Source organism: Opisthorchis viverrini (genome assembly GCF_000715545.1).
Source record: "Opisthorchis viverrini unplaced genomic scaffold opera_v5_188, whole genome shotgun sequence".
Classification (NCBI taxonomy): domain Eukaryota; kingdom Metazoa; phylum Platyhelminthes; class Trematoda; order Opisthorchiida; family Opisthorchiidae; genus Opisthorchis; species Opisthorchis viverrini.
In genome coordinates, this window is record NW_008751842.1 from 702,117 (window position 1) to 722,385 (window position 20,269).

Genomic DNA, 20,269 nt, shown 5'->3' on the forward strand with positions numbered 1-20,269 from the left:
AATTAAGGCACCTTCCTTGACTTCTAAACCCAGAAGTTTGAAGCTGTTGTCCAACGGTCAATGTACCCAAATATTGGTTGTTGTGGTATGTTTACTGGTGGTTGATCAGGTGGCCATCAATTCATTCTCTGAGACCGTCGATTGTACCCTGAAGATGTCTACTCGACTGGGGACGAGACGCTTGCAAACTAATTGCCAAACTTAGAGAACAGCGTCTGATCAAACACCTGTTGTCCGACTACAGATAATATGATAGAAGTGAAGTTGCTCCGTTTGGTTCCCATTTTTCTGGACCCTATATGGGTCAAATATACTGTGGCTCTGTTTATCCGAGGTTAACTGCAGCGGAAATTCTCAAGGCTGAGAAGTGATTAATATTGAATGTTTTCAGCCATCGGTTGGGCTAGGTTGAGTTGCGCGCAAAATCCTAAAAGTTAAACAGCTCAACTGGAGATTTATCAACAAATGCGGGACTACCATCATCATTATAAACAGTCAGAACGGCATACTTGTTGTACAATGGTTGTAGTTACCACAGTTTCGTTCACCGATGACTTGGAAAGGTGGGCTAGGTAGCTTCTCATTGGAGGTGGGAGGTGATAAATTGGTGCATAAATGCAGATATATTAACTGACTATTAGATGGGGATTGTGAAGAGAGCTTTGCGTTGAAGGCAGTAGCCTGGATGCACGAGCGCCATGGAGGACGCGACTGGGCCATGTCTGACAATGTCTGAAACCATTGATGTGGCCCGTCTCGTGGTCCCCATCCAGGAAGACGGCAGTGATCAAAGCAGCTGAGTCCGCCGGTAATGGCTGTTATACTTGGCTACCAAGTCATTGTTTGACTTCCTCTGGTTCGTTTTCACCCTTTGCGTGGTTGTGCAAAAAGAACATACGAGGAAGTCGGTCGAACGGTATACTCAGCAAGTGGCCGGGTCAGCGCAACCTATGCAGTATGAGCGGAAATCCCGAGAGCAATTTGATCTCACAGGCATTAGATGCTGGTAGTGAGTCATGCGTGATCGTACCAATGACGATGTTGAAGAGGACAGATGAAAGAGGGCAGCCTTGTCTGACACCACTCAATGTAGTGAACTCAGAACAGAGCTTTCCGTAAACTTTCACACGGCCGCGGGACTTGACGCACAGAGCCTTAAGGTGGGTTAAGAATTTATGGAGGACACCTTTGCTCCACAGACACTGCCATGGTGCCTGATGGTCTACATATTCAAAGGCTGATTTCAGATCGAGAGACACAACCATTGTTGGTTGCTGGAAGCAGTATCGCTGTTTCAGAATCTGTCGGAGGGTGAAGATATGATCGATGTGTCCTCTTGCAGGACGGGACCCAGCTTGGCTTTCACGGATCACTCTCTCCCTGTGTTCACTCGAACTTCGAAGACCAAAGAGCACCTTCGATGCCACAGCCAGCAGGCTGTTTCCACGGTGGTTTTCAAACAGCGTCCGCGTGTCCTTTTTGAAGATAGGGATAACTGTCGACATGCACCATTCTGCAGGCACTTTCTCTTCGTCCCATATCACACCAATTAGTTTTGTCAGGTTGGTCATCAGGTATTCTCCACCAGATACAGACCGTCCGGTCCTTGTATCTTCTCACGTTTTAGGGCAATAATGAAATGATAAAATTTTACAAACCTCAAATTGTGAGATTATGCCGACTTCTATACACCGGTTTAGGAACAGCTAATTCCAGAAGGGATCTCAAAGTTCACATCGACTTACTCAAGTGGCCACAAGATGGCGGAACCCACGTGGCTGACTTGCGGTGACAAGGTCAAAGAACGGTTTATGTTCAGGTAAAAAAGATAGGCACTGTAAGCGCAAAACGTAAACTAAACGTTATACACAATGAGAATGCGATTAGAATCAGCGGTTCGCAAAGTGCATTTCGCTTAGGGATCGGTTGGCGTATGTTTGGAGAGGGGACTGAAATTCCTAACGTCAAAACAATTCGTTTTTTTTGAGAGCAATTTGATCTCACAGGCATTAGATGCTGGTAGTGAGTCATGCGTGATCGTACCAATGACGATGTTGAAGAGGACAGATGAAAGAGGGCAGCCTTGTCTGACACCACTCAATGTAGTGAACTCAGAACAGAGCTTTCCGTAAACTTTCACACGGCCGCGGGACTTGACGCACAGAGCCTTAAGGTGGGTTAAGAATTTATGGAGGACACCTTTGCTCCACAGACACTGCCATGGTGCCTGATGGTCTACATATTCAAAGGCTGATTTCAGATCGAGAGACACAACCATTGTTGGTTGCTGGAAGCAGTATCGCTGTTTCAGAATCTGTCGGAGGGTGAAGATATGATCGATGTGTCCTCTTGCAGGACGGGACCCAGCTTGGCTTTCACGGATCACTCTCTCCCTGTGTTCACTCGAACTTCGAAGACCAAAGAGCACCTTCGATGCCACAGCCAGCAGGCTGTTTCCACGGTGGTTTTCAAACAGCGTCCGCGTGTCCTTTTTGAAGATAGGGATAACTGTCGACATGCACCATTCTGCAGGCACTTTCTCTTCGTCCCATATCACACCAATTAGTTTTGTCAGGTTGGTCATCAGGTATTCTCCACCAGATACAGACCGTCCGGTCCTTGTATCTTCTCACGTTTTAGGGCAATAATGAAATGATAAAATTTTACAAACCTCAAATTGTGAGATTATGCCGACTTCTATACACCGGTTTAGGAACAGCTAATTCCAGAAGGGATCTCAAAGTTCACATCGACTTACTCAAGTGGCCACAAGATGGCGGAACCCACGTGGCTGACTTGCGGTGACAAGGTCAAAGAACGGTTTATGTTCAGGTAAAAAAGATAGGCACTGTAAGCGCAAAACGTAAACTAAACGTTATACACAATGAGAATGCGATTAGAATCAGCGGTTCGCAAAGTGCATTTCGCTTAGGGATCGGTTGGCGTATGTTTGGAGAGGGGACTGAAATTCCTAACGTCAAAACAATTCGTTTTTTTTTGCTGAATTTCGTTCACGAGTTTAAACGACACATCAGGCAGAGTGCAGCTACTTGATTTCCCCGTTAGAAAAGTGCTGGTAGATCCATGGATTACTTCTGGCATGAAGTATTTATCATGGTACTCTTTAAAATGCCAACTATGACTGCTGGTTATTCACACCTTCCGTCTTCCAGACAAAGGTAAGCAGTACAGAGAACTTAAACAATCTCTCGGCTTCTGAATGGTGCTAATCAATTTATCGAAAATCATATCCTCTAGAGCACTTCATTCCTCGCCAGTCATCTAGCGGAATATCGCTGCCAGAATTTCCCATCCAAGTACTCTGTCATCTTAAGCTTGTTAGGTTAATATGAAAAAGGATGGTAAATCGCGTTGCTGGCAAGAATTATACTCAATCAGTTGAGCTTACATTTGACTGGTTAGAATTGAGGGTATGGAATTGGCGAGCGTATGGAAAGCGGTCTCAGCTAAGCCGAGTTTACACGTGACTGTGTGGTTGTCAATCCATGTAGAATCCTTAGCAAGAACAGGGGGGTGGGCGTGGAAATTCTAACCCGACCAAAGTTCACAGCGTCTCTCTTAAACAAATATCTTAGCATTAGCTCATCCAAACAGACAGACAGAAAATTCAAATGATGTTCAAGAGGTATCATAAAGTGAACCGAACCAGAAGAACTAGACCCTAGGCTTGGCCCAAACACATCGGTCCAACGCTTGTTCACCCACCCTAACACAAAAATCCCTCGGCCGCCACTCAACAGATATTTAGCTTGACTTAGCTGAATGGTTATCCCTCCGCATTAAATCTCGACCAACCTCGGAACCTAGTCACTTGGCCTGACGAAGCTTTTCTGTCAAAAGCGAAACGCTAACCAACAATAAATCCACCGATGAGACCGGCGGTTCACCAGTCGAACGCCAACTCAGATTGTAGACCCTCGTATTGTAGATCCTCGTAACTATGGAACGAAATTTCTATGATCCATACGTCCTTCTGTGTCACTAATTAGTTACGAGAGTCATCATCAGATTCCAGTTGCGGGTGCCCCCTGCTTGATCATTACCTTTGTGTCAGGTGCTTATTTTCCTAAACACCCATTCGAGCTCTAACACCTTACTGTGTTCTAACTAGGAATTCCCATAGCCTCCTGGAGAAAAGGTTGAAGATACACAATTTGAGTAATGAAGATTAAGCCTGACAGACTGCTACCCCGAAAAACCATTTTGGACTCCACGAAATCTCGTTAATAAGTTGAGTTCGTTGACACAAATTTTAGAAACCGAAATCTCTGAAGGTGTGCATCGAAAGGTTAATTTTGTAGCTGTTCGTCGTAATCAGAAAACCATATCAATTTAACTTGCGTGGTACCAAGCTAGAAAGTAATCCCATTCATTTTATTACAGAATGAAACGACACCGTCGGCCTCCAAGGCAGTGTCGCCACTGCCACGAAAACTACCACAGTCAGCCCCACCCCCACCACCACCACCACCACTACCGCCACCGCCTCCGCCTCCTCCTCTACCCAGAACACCTTCAAAGACATCTCGAAAACTTGGAGAAACCAGCTTCCCAAGGCCACCGCAAAAGCGCCCTCCCGAAAAACAAGATAAATTCATTGCGCCTCCCAAACCACTACAACTGCCAAATAAAACATCCAATAAACCGACGGAGTTGTCAAGTAAGGCCCCCAAGATTGCACCACAGCCACCGCCATCAGCCGCACCATTTAAAGCGAAACCAGCTCCACCACGGAAACAACCACCTCCTTCAACAGCCGTCAAGGAACCGGCAGAGAAACAACCACCACAGCCACCCATTACATCTGCACCTGCCAGCACCACTAAAGCGAAACCGAAGAAGCCTCCAGTAAAAAAATCTAAGCGAATGGAATTATCGCGCCAACATGCGCCTACTGAATCTGTGCTGCAGGAAAGCCCTCAGGTTGCAGAGGAGATGGAGGGTCAATCGATCGTCGATACTACAACTGCAACTATACCAGTGCTATCTGAAGACTTACACGCACATGCCACTGGATCTCTTACAGATGGATTGGCCGAACAACATATCAGAAGGTCACCTTCTGAGGATCATTCTGACCATGGTGAGTCATTATCTATGGGGCAGCAAGAACCAACGATGTTGGCTGTTGGGGAAGAATGGCCGGAAAATGAACACTTGGAACTCGTTAATCAGACCCTGAAGGCTGAACAGGAAGAGACAGTGCAAATACAGACCATCCAAGAAGCGACATCCCCTGAAGCAGGTATTCATACTGAATTCACTGGTCTGGAAGAAGTTAGTGCATATAAGCCTGGGAGAGAAGAACTATCTCCTCTGATTGAGGAACAAACAGACACGATTTCAGGAGTATTGACTGGATTGAAGGCTGGGCCTGAAGTGGAATCTGCTAAACCAAAAACAATCCCATCAGAAAATAGACTGGCTGAGTCATCCAATGCACCACTCGATGGAACATTGGAGACCAAACAGACAGTTGTAGACGATGGAACTGTACTTAGCGGTGAACAGTCCATTTTAGAAGAGCCGTTGCGCGTCAGTACTGAGGCAAGCGTTATCGGTGGCGTATCTGTATTAACAGCAGAGACCGATGAAGGTTCAAAACAAGCGGCTGCACAGAAGCTAATACTTCAGTCCGATGCTGTTACGGACAAGGTTTCCGAAGGCGAAAGACTAAGAAAGCAAGTAAACGATGAAAAAATCGTTGATGTGGAGCTTGTCAGGTCAGAACCTGAAGAACAGTTTATCTCTGAGAGAAGTGAAACTGTGAAGAGTAAAGCCACTAGTGGGCCGCATCTCCAAGCTTCAGAGGAAGACCTAGGTGAAATGCAACAAAAGCCGCAACAAGTCCACACCGGTGATGCTCTTCAATATCAAGTGCGAGATAGTCAACCATTAGAAATCACTCAGCCAACAGAATCTGTTGGACATGTTTCAGGGCCCAGTATTTCGAAAACGACTTTGAAAGATGAAAGTGGAGCATCATTGGAATCGCCACCCGATGCTCGTGAACCACCCGGTAAGACCACCGAAACGAACAAAGTTTCTGAACAACCATTAGAGGATCACATTCCCGATGCAGTTAGCGAGAAAGCAATGATATCGCTGAGTCCAAAAGTATCTTCGTTTAAAACGGCCTTGGAGGATAAAGCTTACAAGAAGCAAGAGCTGCGAGGGGAGGAACGGAGAGTGAGCGGGATATCGGTAGAGACCTTGCCAACCCAGAAATCAGAAGATATTCCGGGCATAATTCCAACAGAGCGAAAGCGTGATGAGCGGTCAGAAGTTACTCGCACATTAGAGGAGCCTTTCGTTGCTTCCTTTTCCCCAACACCGCATTTGCTTCAGGAGCGCAAACACGACGAACAACCATCAATCACTCGTAAGGCATCACTCGATAACGTTCTGGAACCGCAAAATCCGAGCGAGGATGTAGAACTGAGAAAATCAGCCGAAGATAAAATCATGGATGGTAGTATGTTACCTGTCACATTACCTAAACAGCCTACAGATCAACATGACGAACAGGTGCGCACTGAAGCAACAGACGTGCCTGAAGAACTTGGAGCCCCATCAACCATATCCATTGAATCTGATCATAGTACTAGGGCATCCGCACAAGAAAGAAAAGTCGACCTCAGTAAGCCCGTCACCTCAGGGATTTCTGTAGGGGAACCTGCAGCAATAGAGCAAGTGGCTGAAGATGGACGATGGATGAAACAAAGGATGGATGATGGTATTGACGAAACGGCACCATTGGGAACATCAAAGGCCGCACCGATTGAGGACCAGAGAGAGATTGTAGTGGGTAGAGGCGAAAGTCCACAAGATCAAAGTACCATGGCCTCGATACAAGAGAGAGAGACCGACCTCGTAAAGCCTGTCTCCTCGGAGATCCCTGTAGGTGAACCAGCAGCAGTGGCGCAAGTGGCTGAAGATGGACGATGGATGAAACAAACGATGGATGAAAACATCAGCGAAACGGGATCACTAGAAGCATTAAAATCAGAGAAAATCGATGGCCAGAGAGACAGCGAAAACCAACTGGCATATGTCAAATCAGAATTGATACCTTTACCAACCACTTTGACACCTTCAGTTAAAGAACTTGAAGTTTCACGAGAACCATTACCTGAAAAGCGGATCTCCGACACTGTCATTCGAGAAGCGGAAATAACGAACGTGGAGTCCCGTAGTGGGGGTGCTCAACCAATGAACTACGATAGACCGGAAACTTTCATGGTCAGATCTGATTTAGTTGGACCGCCACTTTACAGAACGCAAGAGCTTAGTGAAGGTGAGCCTAAACATATATTAATCGATGAAGAATTACTACTCGATTCCTCATCACCACTTCCAAGCGCAACTGCTGCAATGGGCAGAGATGTAGAGAAGACTGAAACGTACATACCACTCAAGGATAATTTGGGCGAGCCTTCTTCGGGAGAGGGTCTTCATTTGAGTGAAAAGAAACAGATCCATGGAGCACGTGGAATAATGAAAGTCCATCCTCATCTAAAGCTTGCAGGACCTGGTTCAGACCATCAACTTGCAGAAAGAAAGCAATATGAATCCAGTAGAATTCAAGCTACTAGTGAACCTATAGTTGTCACTAGAACGGAGGTTGAAACCGAAATGACTATTGAAACTGCTTGTAAAAACGACCGACTCATGACAAATGTGCGCGTACGTGTATCATCTCCGGATTTGCTAACAAGAGACGGTGGAGCTTCACCTTTATCTAGCCCTTCCTTTGGAGCTACCTCAGAAACTGAAGGCTGTGAGGATGGTGAGCCATTTGGTACGCTCACCCTTTCGGTAGACATTCAAGTTGATGTCAAGCTTGGCAATGATGGAAAACATTATATAGAGCTGCAGCAGCATGGTCCCGAAGAAAAACCATTTGACGAAGATAATCATGGAGAAGCAACCGAAGGGAATGTTTTTGATACGGCATCTGTAAGAGGAAGCAGCTCAGCAGGTAAGGCACAGAACCTCCAGGCGCAAACTGGTATCGTTCTTAAAACTCCTCTTAAAAAGACATCTGGTTCCCGTCCACAATCAGCTTCATGTATCAGATCGTCTTTCCGAACTGAATTTAGCTTCAACCAGCCAGAAGGACCTGCTATCCACTCAGCTAGAATTTCACCATTAACAAGTGTTCCGGACTATGAAAGCTCTCCACCGCCAATCAAAACTCGGTCACCTGACTATGAGTTAGACAGAACTGTCTTTGATAAAGGCACAACAACCAGCCACTATCGCGTCTCACCAAAAACCGGTGAGCACTGTGCTACGATTACACCGACTCAGCACATTAGTGGGAATGAGTTGAAGCCGACCCGGGGGCCACAAGCGCGCGGAAGACGGGGACAATCGGCCAGAGTTTCAGCGCGTGCAGCGTTGCTGGACTCCGGACAAAACTATGGCTTCGTGTCAAAAATAAGCGTGGAGATTGGGCCTCTGGTTGAAGATAGTCTAATACAACCAGATACACTCAAGAGTCAACCTGCAAAGGAAAATGTGGTCAACCTGATTGCACTACCTGGCTCGACTAGTGAGATGGCACCAGCCGTTTCAACCAAAGTGGATCCAATAAAGAAACCGGAAGAACCAAAGTTGGTCAGCTTGAAATATTTCACTAGTGTGGACAATGAGCCACTGGTGACAAATGAAATGGATGTGATACGAAAGAAAACGGTTCAAGTTCTAACAGATGCGTCTGTTGTTGAGGAAGAAAACACAAATCCAAATACACAGACTGCAGACTCTCTGGTCACACCAAGAGAAGTGGTCGTTTCTAATGAGTATGAATTGGAACTGGAACCAACGTATTCTGAACACACATCTCCTGGGCCGTTCTGCTCCAACAAATACGAACTAGACACTATTAGCCCAATACATCCAGATGCAATTTCATCAGTCAAGGCATTCGAGGCCAAGGAATATACACCAATTGGTCTGTCTCCCGAAGCTGAAAATGACGAAAGCCTGCATGTGGAATTAGTAAGGCGCGCCCTAGCAAAAGCTTCTATGGAAGTCCAAAGGTCAGTTGATTCTGAATTCAAAGATGAAAATGATCACCGGCAATCCTATATAACTTCGGGGTCTGACCCGCAAGCCTTTACTGACCAACTCGTTGACCCATCAGAGACACACGGCCGGCAAGTCCCACGAACAAATGCCGCTGATTCAACATTGAATTCGTTATTAACCTCATCAGTTATAGAAATCGTGTTTAAAACTGGTCGCGAAGGTCAAATTGAACTCGACACAGTCAGTGGAATCAACATACGCACGTCTATTGAGAAAAGTCATCAGTCACTTCCAAGACAAGACGGCTATCCAAGTGGTCGACACCGACCGGTCTCTCCAAGTTCACCGGAGACCACTGAGAATGTTAGGTCACAGCAGTCGGTGACAGAACAGAGGATTTTGTCTCCTATGGGTAAAAGAAATTCTCATGAAATACACATGCAGTTGTCAACTTCACTTGATGCGTATGCACCAGGACCGCTTTGCAAACCTGATAAATGCCCTCAAGAACTAGCCATGCTAAAATCTTCCGAGATCAAATTATCAGCATGTAGGTGTGCTCTAAACAAATGCACTTGCTTTGAACATGGCCAAAGCACAACTCCTGGTCAAGGAACAAAAATAATGAAACTGTCGTCAGTTACCAGCCAACCAGATAAGGGTTGTATTCTTAATCTGGCCGTATCTGTGATACATGCAGATGAGGGGGAACTTGAACTCACAACACAGATTAGTACGTCAAAAAAAGTGAGATCAGAAGATGGTCATCGAGATAGCCGAAACACTTCTCCAAATGTAAGAGGACTTGGAGAAGCGCACACAGCTAGGAACAGTCCACAAACACCAACCGGTCTGGCTAATTTGGATGATTCCACAGTTGCACCAAAATCCATTACATTCAATGTGTCAACTACCACGAAAATAGATATTCCAAAACAGAATATGGTAAACTGTGACCTTTTTCACAGTAATGAACAACACCTTGTGATCTCAAACCCAGACAACAGTGAACTACCAGTTCCGCCTCAACGGCAGTCCAATATGTCACCACAACCCTTGCAAAAGCACAACGTAACCGGCGTTAAGTTCGTGCAAGAAATCACGCAAGAATTGAACGCCAATGAACTATTCCATTCTGCGTGCCCAATCACCCTGGAAAATGAAACCACAATATTTGAAAATTCGAACAACAGCGAACGCCGAAAAAGCAGAACAAATCAGCTTTACCTTCCACTGAACCAGCCTATCTGTCCATCAAAGTCAAGTGATGAATTTGATGGTGTAAACCATAACTTGGTTAACAGCACTGTGTTACGTTTGTGCAACCGGGAACTCGGTGGAAAAGTGTTAAAAACTGAGTTCGAAACAGATTTGGGAGTAGCCGGTCATAAAAAATCTTTGGATACTTTGGTCTATGATGTTCAGACCAAACTGAAGTCAAAGCCATGCACAAGTTGTCGTCCTGAGGAGTTTTCATTTGGCAATGATAACTGCCGATGCTGGTCGAATAACAACACAGAATTGCTTGATTCAGGAATATGGCAATGTTTCGGACAAAGGGCGTATGCGGACGATGCAGCTTCGGCATTTCAAATGCTGAATGTAAGACAAAACATGCACTCTGGACACACAACAAATGTGAGGGAATATAGCATTACGTCAGATGAACAAAAAGCCGTCGGTTATCTTCATGAACACGCGTTTTTCTGTCCCAGCGTACGATTCTCCACTGCCCTCTCGGCATGGGAACAAAGTGCTAGTGGTGTTGGTTGTCGGTTTGGACGCCTAGTGGAAGAACATTCGTTACCTGTGGGCTATGGGTTTACAGAAGCTGACGTGGCATCCAACACACCGCATCGCTCTGTCAGTCAACGGTGGGAGGATTCACGTCCAGTTTGCCTGCTAGTGCAAGATGAACTAATTTCCGAGAGTGAATCGACCTTAAGACAGTGGAACCAACCGTGCAGAGATTCACCTTATTCGACAAGAACCAGTATCACAAAGGGTTCACATGTGCAAGGCGGTTTCTATTTGACAAACACCGGTATCACGAAAACCCACTCACCTCTTTTTATTGCCGTACAGAAATCAGTTATTCCAGGGGTTGCTATACAAGTAAGAGAGTGGTTGGGAACCTCAGTTACCCTGTTTCCGACCACAAATGAACATCCGTGGCCGGAATTCCGTATACCACTTGAAACTAGTTGCCCTAATTCAGGCAGGTGCAGAATGACCTCCACTGATTCTGAATATGGAATCACCTTGCTTCTTAATTCAATAGAGCAATGGTTATTACTGGAAGATAGTGAAGTCGAGGTATCACCGGCTGATATGTTCTTTCTCCACAAACATCGCCATTCAGTGACCTTCCTACGAACACAATCACAAAACGACAAAAGTCTTAGAAGCAATCCAAGCGCTCAAGTAAGCGAGAAATCTCAGGACATTGAGGTCCCAGCTGAACCTATTCAGGAAAAATCTGGGGCATCAAAAAAAAGTAGCTGTCATGGACCTCGAATGTGCTCATCGACTGCTTTGGATGACGGCAATGAACGGATGCCTTTTTATAAGAATTTGGCATGGAACTATCATCAAATTGCGTCCACTGGTCATCTTCGAGACAGTTTGTCAGAGTGCTCGTCAGATATGTTCCAGGAAACCCAGTTAAATTTCAAACTGAGATACAGCGAACCTGATAGTGAAAAACACTGGAAAAGACACCAGGCATGTAAAATGGAAGCTTTCAACTTTGTGTCCATTCTTAAGCCTTCTACTTGCCTATTGCTTGAGGTACTGTGCTACAGTGTTCTTGAAGAGACCAACTGTGAGTCAGTAGAAAATCTCATTCCCTTATTGGGAAGCATCGAACCAGTGCCTACCGATACGCAGGAATCTATTGACTCGTCAGCAAGCTTTGCAACATCCATACCTCAAGAGAAGGATTTGTCCAGGTCAAACAGCTCAGTTGACAGTGTACTGTCCTCAAGTACACTACCGATTTGCTTAAGGCAGCCCACTTACAATACGGACGAGCATTCTTCTTACTTATCGTCATATGGATGTGGGAATTCGGTGTCAGGCAGCAAAACGAATAACGAACTATACGCCCCCTTTGATGACGAGACTAGTTCACATTCAACAGATTCCTACGGAGAGAAGAAACGTTCGTTTGTTTCACGAACAGACCCTGATATGAGAGCTCATTCATTGGACCGACATATGGTGCCGGCATTTAATTACGTAGCAGAAGTGCGGAAACTCAAAAGTACCATTCATCTATGCGACATGTGCCTTGAAACAAACTGCCCAAAAAGTTGTGACCCAACAGTTACGCTTTCCAGTTTGCTTACAGTACCCACAACTGGCAGACAAAGTCGGCCAGAATCTCAACGTAATGGAATGGATTTCCCACCGAAAGGTGCAAATTCACATTTGATTCACGATTATTCTTCTCAGATAGAGCCAACAACTAAACCGAAGCAGTTCAAAATTCATGGGAACAAAGAAACGCTGTGGTCTTCTCTGGCAGTCAAGCTATGCAATACAACCGCAGTACCGATTATTGTTACCCAAAGTTACTCTTTTAATACTGTGGATAGGTCCTCAACGTGTGATAGCTTGCAACACTCTGGTCATAAATCAAGTGAATATGATGAAACAGTGCATAAGCTAACAGAGCCAGATGAACCCATGCAGTCAAACCCGCTAACAATTGACAGATATTCAACACACAAACACGATTCACTTCCAGTCATGGCCTTACTGGAAATCACTGAACACTGTGCCATGAGTGATGGAATGACTGAAGTTGGTTCCAGAGAAATGGACAAAGTGTGTTGGCTAGTTTCCACCGAATCACGCGTGTGCATGGATTCAAACCCCAATACAAGTTCCTCAACAGCTGGAAATCACCCATGCATGAGCACTACCCCATTTCGATGTCTCCTCAGTTTATGCTACGTTGATTTATTATCTGCTGAGAGCATCCGCCTTTTGGAACCCGAAGGAGTGGTTGTTAAGCCCCAGTTTGTCGAACAATGGACATTTCAAGTAGCTTTCGAGTTGCTTGCTGCGTATTTTGACACATTTTTCCAGTATCCACATTGTGCATTATCTGACTACTGTTTTAAAACCTGCCTTAAAATACGACCAAATTTTCGCGGGCCTGAATCTGTAGACATAGTGTCCGATCGGAACGTGAGGAAACTGAGCAACGCAGCTGACTGTCGGATAAATGCCGTCCAATCTACCAGCAAAACGTTAGCAAAACTAGCATCGAAAACTTCAGTTTTGCCGACCGATCAACTTACATGTCCTGATTTTCTGCCATCCAGCGCTCAAACGACACGACAAAGTCTACCGAATGACCACAAGACAGCAACAACAACGCTGTACAAGCATGGGGATTTGATGGGCTACAACTATAACCGTACGCAGGTACACCTTACCCGGGGCGTCGAACAGTGCACGTTCAAAGCTGCGTATCCGTCAACGGCTGACTATTCACGTTCGCAGCCGACTCGATTGTTGAAACTGATAAAAACCGCTTTGGAAGCACCGCTGCGACCGGCTTGTGCACTGAATCACTACACTGTACAAACTGTACAACCACTACTGAAAGTTTACGCATTCAGTGAGCTGATCGGCAACTCCTTTCCCTTATGCCACACCGGCACTACTCAGAAACAAAGTTGGTGCACTATTCTGAAGTCTGGGTTGAATGTGGATTCACAGGATTCCAGATGTCTTCCACTAAAAGGCGTTGCAATCCCACACCTTCCCACCGTTCGGCGATTGTCACTCCCTCTCACCATTATCAACTCCATGGAACTGGTATTTAGTGTTCCGCTCACCGTGAAACCATTCAAGAAATTGAAGGCGCATCGTTCTATTCCTCGAACGTCAATAGCTTTAACCTGTCTTATAAAGACTGCTTATCTAACCAAAAAGGTCTCTCTTGAAAACACATCGTATGACCGGGCCAGGACAATGACAGACACCTCACACCAAACCATGGATCTGACAACCGCGTCTGAGTTGTCTAACGGTCACCAACGTCCGTGTTCAGTACCCGAAAGTTTCTCTACACTAACTAGATCAGATATCAGCAAAACCTTTCAGACATCTATACCAGAAGCTGAGGGGCTTGAAGGATTCTCCGAGAACAGCTATACTGGCGAAGTAAGCATAAATTCAAATCGCTTATCAAATGTCCTTCCATCATCCGATAGGAATAACAAAAGAACTCCACTTGCTAAAGGCAAAGTCAAACAACATGCACCAACTTCCGTAACTAGTGTTGTGTCCAAGGTGGAAAAGCCCAACTCATATGGTAAATCTATGGAGAATTTAGTGAAAGGAGACCGACGACGTCAGTGGTCGATTCCACCAGTGAAACAAATGGTCAAAACGATTTACGCAGGTGGTAAACAAATGTTGAAACCAGGTAAGACGGGAAAACAGACGCGAAAAGCTGATCCCTTCACAGGGTCCCTATTGCCTGTTGCTGGTGATGTTGGTGCCGACACTATGGAAAAACCAGTTAAATCCTCTCCGGTTTCGCACCATTCGTCTGGAAATTCCAAGTCCTTCATGCACCGAGCTGGCAGGCATATGTCACGCAAACAGAGATCGTCAAGCTCTAGCTCAACAGCTAGTCGGCTGTTCCAGACACTGAATGACGCTGATTCAAGGAAAACGGAACCACCAGGCACATCGCCATACACAAAAAGCCGCATTCCCATTCCTGTTCAACATCCGATCAGTATGATGAACGGTTGTTGGAACCGACTCTCACTCTTTCAAACGGCTCGAAACCAAACTAACGCACCCGTCCTAGTACACGGCTCAGATAGCACTTGTGAGCATAGAATTCAGTGTGATCGAAAAATAAGTTCTATTCTGTATTCTAGTGCGACCAGCTCATGCAGTCACACTCCAGCCAGTGCGCTTTCAAGTTATGCTATTAAACGGAAGTGTTTTACCAATCTTGGCAAAACGCAAAAGAGGGAAACCGCCAAAGCGTTGAATACCTCGGATACGCGAAGCAGAAGCGCACTGAAGCAGGTCTCACTTAATAGATTTCCCTCTGTGTCTAGTCGAATTCCAAAGCTTATCGGTGATGACCCGAATTCAGCTGGGAACAAGCATTCTGTATTCGCGCGAATTCGAACAGGCATCAGTGCTGATCACCACAAAGTATGCGACATTAACCATATATGTATGGCAACCCCTCTGAAAAAAACAGCTGGTCGAAGTATGGTCACGCCGAAGCGTGAAAAAAAGTTCAAAACCAGTAGAAATAACTAGAAATGTATTCATGTACCGATCAAGCAAAATAACGCAGTTTGAGGATCCTAACTCTCTCAACATCAGAGAACAACACCGAACGAAATGCATAGAAAGACTTCAGGTCAATGAATCCCGTTCGTCAAACGACTACGAAGTAGTGTTTGCTTTGAACCATTTTGTTTGGCTACTCTTTTACCTGCAAATGCAGCACACGTCTGACCTATATGTCAACTGAGTGAATATGATCCCAACAACAGCAACAACAACTCAGTCATGCACTGTTTCAGCAAAAGAGGAAGCAAATGCATTTCCATATGCATGTATCTGTACGCTGCTTCCTTTCACACTGGTTTCCACAAATACTGCATGATTTTTGTAAACAGTACTTCTTCTGCACAAGCGTGTTTTAGCATTTGGCTGGCACGAGTTCTCGTAAGTAAACCCACAAAAGCATCCCACACAATAGGTAGTGGTCATATGGTCAGACCGATGTGTTTACCTGGGCCATATGAACACCGGTCCAGTGCACGATACGGAATTCATAGCTAATCCGTGGAAGCAAATGTGGTTAACCCCGCTAGTGTGTTCTTGGTGGAAAATCCTGAGTGGGTTCAGTATCGTGAGTGGTTTGCTACATTATTATGATGGATGCCATAAAAACTGTGAATGACTGCGAATGAATATGAATAGTTTGTGGCCATTTGAGCAAACAGACAGCCTGAAATAAGTTTCAAAAGCACAGTAACTCCCACCGTTGAAGTTGAGGTGTGTAGTTGCTCTGGCATTTAAACCGACATCCACTTACAATTTACTTGTGCCACTACGCTGAAGTCTTGATGCGACCCTATAACATTAACAAGACTTATTTGAAGGTATTCAGATAGGGGCAAGTAAAGTCGACACATCACGAACAAGCAGGTACTATTCAACCACAGAAATAGATGATAGAGAGGAAAAATATTGAAGAATGGGAAGGGGAGTAACGCCGCAAAAATGCGACTCATCAGTCTGCCTGTCAATCAATCAATCTATCTATCTAATCTTATCTAATCTAATCTAATCTAATCTAATCTAATCTAATCTAATCTAATCTAATCTAATCTAATCTAATCTAATCTAATCTAATCTAATCTAATCTAATCTAATCTAATCTAATCTAATCTAATCTAATCTAATCTAATCTAATCTAATCTAATCTAATCTAATCTAATCTAATCTAATCTAATCTAATCTAATCTAATCTAATCTAATCTAATCTAATCTAATCTAATCTAATCTAATCTAATCTAATCTAATCTAATCTAATCTAATCTAATCTAATCTAATCTAATCTAATCTAATCTAATCTAATCTAATCTAATCTAATCTAATCTAATCTAATCTAATCTAATCTAATCTAATCTAATCTAATCTAATCTAATATCCATTGCCAAGAGGCAGTTACCTCTTCCATCTGCAGGATACAATGTTCGTTTATTTTACTATCCTTTGTGAAAGCACTGGACTCAGTGTGTTCTTTACTCAGGCATACTCAAGCCAACCACCGCTACGTTGCCGTCAGGCATTTGAGCCAAAGGCTTTGGTTAGGGGCCACTATTCCGCTCGCTACATCAGAGGGCTCCGAATCGAAGAAACTCTCTTTGCAATTAAAGGTACTTATTTCGAAAAGCAGGAAAAGTTACAGGACGAAATAAACCAATCAACAAATCACTCATCCACGAATTTTTTCTTTGCACGAAGGTACTCGTTTCACGCAGCTAGACAAAACCCCGGATAAAGTAACTTGCATAATGCCACAACATGTGGCCAAAATGTTTTTCCTCAGCTGGTCAAGCGTCCTGAACCTGTTCTTTCAGACCGAGGCACTCACACAACAAAGTACAGCGGAGATTACTAGTCATCTAAGCACCCGGCTTTAACTCAACCACCAATTTCCTTACTGTTCACACAGATGCAGACAAACAACTCGGGCATAGTTAAGTGGCATGCTATCTGGATGCCGCCACATTGAGCTGCTTCCTTCTAAGAGCTTGCGGTTATATAACAGTTGTTGTGAAAATAATGATAACGAATACTGAAACACCACATGCCAGTCACTCTAGGTAGGAAAGAAAGACTGAAAAACATTTCTGGCACTAGGTCCTGTCCAAACCGTGGGATTTGGGCTGTGATGGACATAAGAAATTCTACTGATGTGCATTGAATCTAGCGGAAAACAGGGAGCTCGAATGAATGAAGTTCAACACTGGCCAATCCATACCAATGGCCACACGATTTGCAAACGTGAAAAACGTGGGTTGCTTTTCGCCATCAGAAACAGGCAGATACTACTACTAGAGTTCACTAGAGAAACAATGCTCACTTTGTTTCAAATTTTTCAACAGCATGCGATAAGGTGTTGAACGAAACTGTGTATACTGCCCTCTGAGTTCTCTTCGGATTCCCGAGTAAGCAGAGAATTCAGTCGTCATCGCGCGTTGTCTGCCAGTCTTCTTGGCATCGCACACGCTTTCAGTCTTCCGGTCTCAGCATGTACCAGCCTTACATCAACTGAATACCGGCGTTCACAGCGTTGAATAGCCTTTGCACTCTATATCCAAACTGATAATAGTGCTGAACGAAACTAGAGCGTCTCTGGTCTGATTCATACGTTGGCGTCCGCACCGTGATTGAAGTGTCGCATGACTCCCATTCCACGTATCACACGCCTAACTAGTCAGTTTGGAGAAAACCGAGATCAGCTGTTCTGACATCCGTATTAGCCTTAGTGAGTGAATCACATCCATGACCAGCCGACTCAGCCACATGATCACTTGACCACAAACACAAGGATGAGGGAAAGACTAACATGAGTATCTTCACTGAACGCACACGCGTTCGTGATTCGAGCAACTGAATCTCCTGGGTAAGCCCAAGAATCAAACTTTCCGTTTAGCAGTAGCACCACTTTTTGAGGCAAGCAGTAAGCCAACATACTAATTTCTTTTTTAGCTTGGATTCAGCTTGGTCAATTCAGGAATCAGTGATCATAACTGTGATGAGAAAACAATCACAATGAGGCTGGATACTTGGAATGCAGTGTTTCCGAGCACGCATATGCTTATTACTGTTTGATATCAGATTTTGCATACCTTTGGAAATAGTCCATCCGTTAGACGTAAGCTCAAGCGAAGTTTGTTTGGAAAGGGAGGCGTGCTGGAGGTAGTAGACTAAAAAATGCAGAATTCAAGTGCAGGGGGAATACGCAGAAGCTGTTCCAGCTAATCCGCAAAGAGGACCCGGGAAATTGTCTGTTAGTGAGTGAACCAAAAATAATATTGGAAATCTCACAAATAAAAAAGCTAGATCGCTGGTACGAATATTTTCAACAGAAGCCTATTCGTATTTCTGCTACTATGCCTATTACTCAGTCGACCCGATCATTCTGATCTGTGGGGTATGAGTTTAGTTCCCTCATCTTCTGATGAGATACTAATTGACCCTTTGGTTTTAAGTCAACATCAGTCTTACGAGCTTCCACTAACATCACTCATTGACGTCAGTGTATCTTTGCGTTCTTGAAGGAACCTAAATTAAAAACTAGAAAGCCTTCCGGGCATCTGCGGCCCATCATTCATCGTATCTCTACTCAGAATAGTACACGAGGCGACTGTTCCAACCACACATGTATCGGGCTTACGACCGTCAAAACATGACTATCGAGTTTAATAAAACTATGACGCCTAACCACGGCTAGTTGGACTCATATCCGAGAGCAGCAACCAGAATTTCACTCAGGTGGGGGATGAATCAATTACATTTCTCATTACATCAAATACTTGAGTAGCGCCATATGTGCCGAAGGCCAGCAATTGCGGCCTCTTCGACTTCAAAGGCACCTTTGATTCCATTCTGAGGCAAGATGACCCAAGTGGTTAGAGCGCGGATTTACTAACCGGAAGGTCCGTGGCTTGAACCCGACCTCTGCCTCTCGACTTCACCTGCCTAGGCTTGGGCTACCTGGTAGTATCCCAGCCCTTGTGCTTCCTTCGGGTGGCATGGCAGTTAGGCGCTGAAAGGGTGCCAAAGCTGAACGATTTTTTTCCATTTCCGAATCTCCTACATATGTTTGGTTAAAGAGGGACGCTCTGAAGTTTGTAAACATATTTCGTGCTCTCTATTGCAAGCCACCTGACCGTGTGAAAGCTTAAGACGAACTATCCAGGAGTTTTCATTCAATTAGTGAGGTTTGGAAAAGGCTGTCCCCCTTCCTTTCTTACCTCGCAGTCGCTAATATCAGAGTGCGCAATTCAAGGGGTCGACTTTGAAGGGAAACGCAGACACTATCATCTTGACGACTACCAGTCCGTACAATCAACTCTAGATAGAATTCCGGATGTTTTTTCCGGTTTCGTGACGCGCTTTGGAAAATGGAAAACCACTGCTTCAGGATTTTAAGACCCTCTGCACCCTTCTGAAAGATCAGGTAGAGAAACTTGAGTTTGTTGACCGTGACCTTACCGGGAAGGAAGGATTTGATGCCCACGCTATCAGGGGGCGGACGACCTTTGCGAAATCAAGTCGATTATGACGTCCGAAACTAATCTCATTGAAGGACCATAGCTACATTACCATTGTAGGAGCAGTCCTACTCTGTGGTTGTGAAAATTGGACACACCATTTCGAGGACACCAGACTGATCCAAACGTCTTATCATTGGCGCCTTCGGAGTACAACACGCACGTTTGCACGAGTAAACTACTAAGACACCCCGAGCGACCAGACTAGTCCTAAATGTGGTTACGTTGAAAGTATACATCGAATCACCTAGGGAATCGACAGCCACACAATAAACAGCGACGATTGGTTTATTTACACAAACTTCACAACTATGATTCACAGGTCCGCTGTAGCAAATGAAGACACTTGAACTGTATCTTGG

General features: G+C 44.8%; 1 protein-coding gene across 1 annotated transcript in view; it reads left to right on the forward strand.

Annotated features, from left to right (window-relative positions):
- T265_07788 (hypothetical protein) overlaps positions 1 to 15,739 on the forward strand; it is a gene marked incomplete at both ends in the record, with an annotated part of 33,593 nt that extends 17,854 nt beyond the window's left edge. Inside the window, one exon of the mRNA XM_009173400.1 lies at positions 4,405 to 15,739. Coding sequence (XP_009171664.1) covers positions 4,405 to 15,366 — 10,962 coding nt within the window. The remainder of the gene's footprint in view (positions 1 to 4,404) is intronic.
- Between the last annotated feature and the right edge of the window lie 4,530 nt (positions 15,740 to 20,269).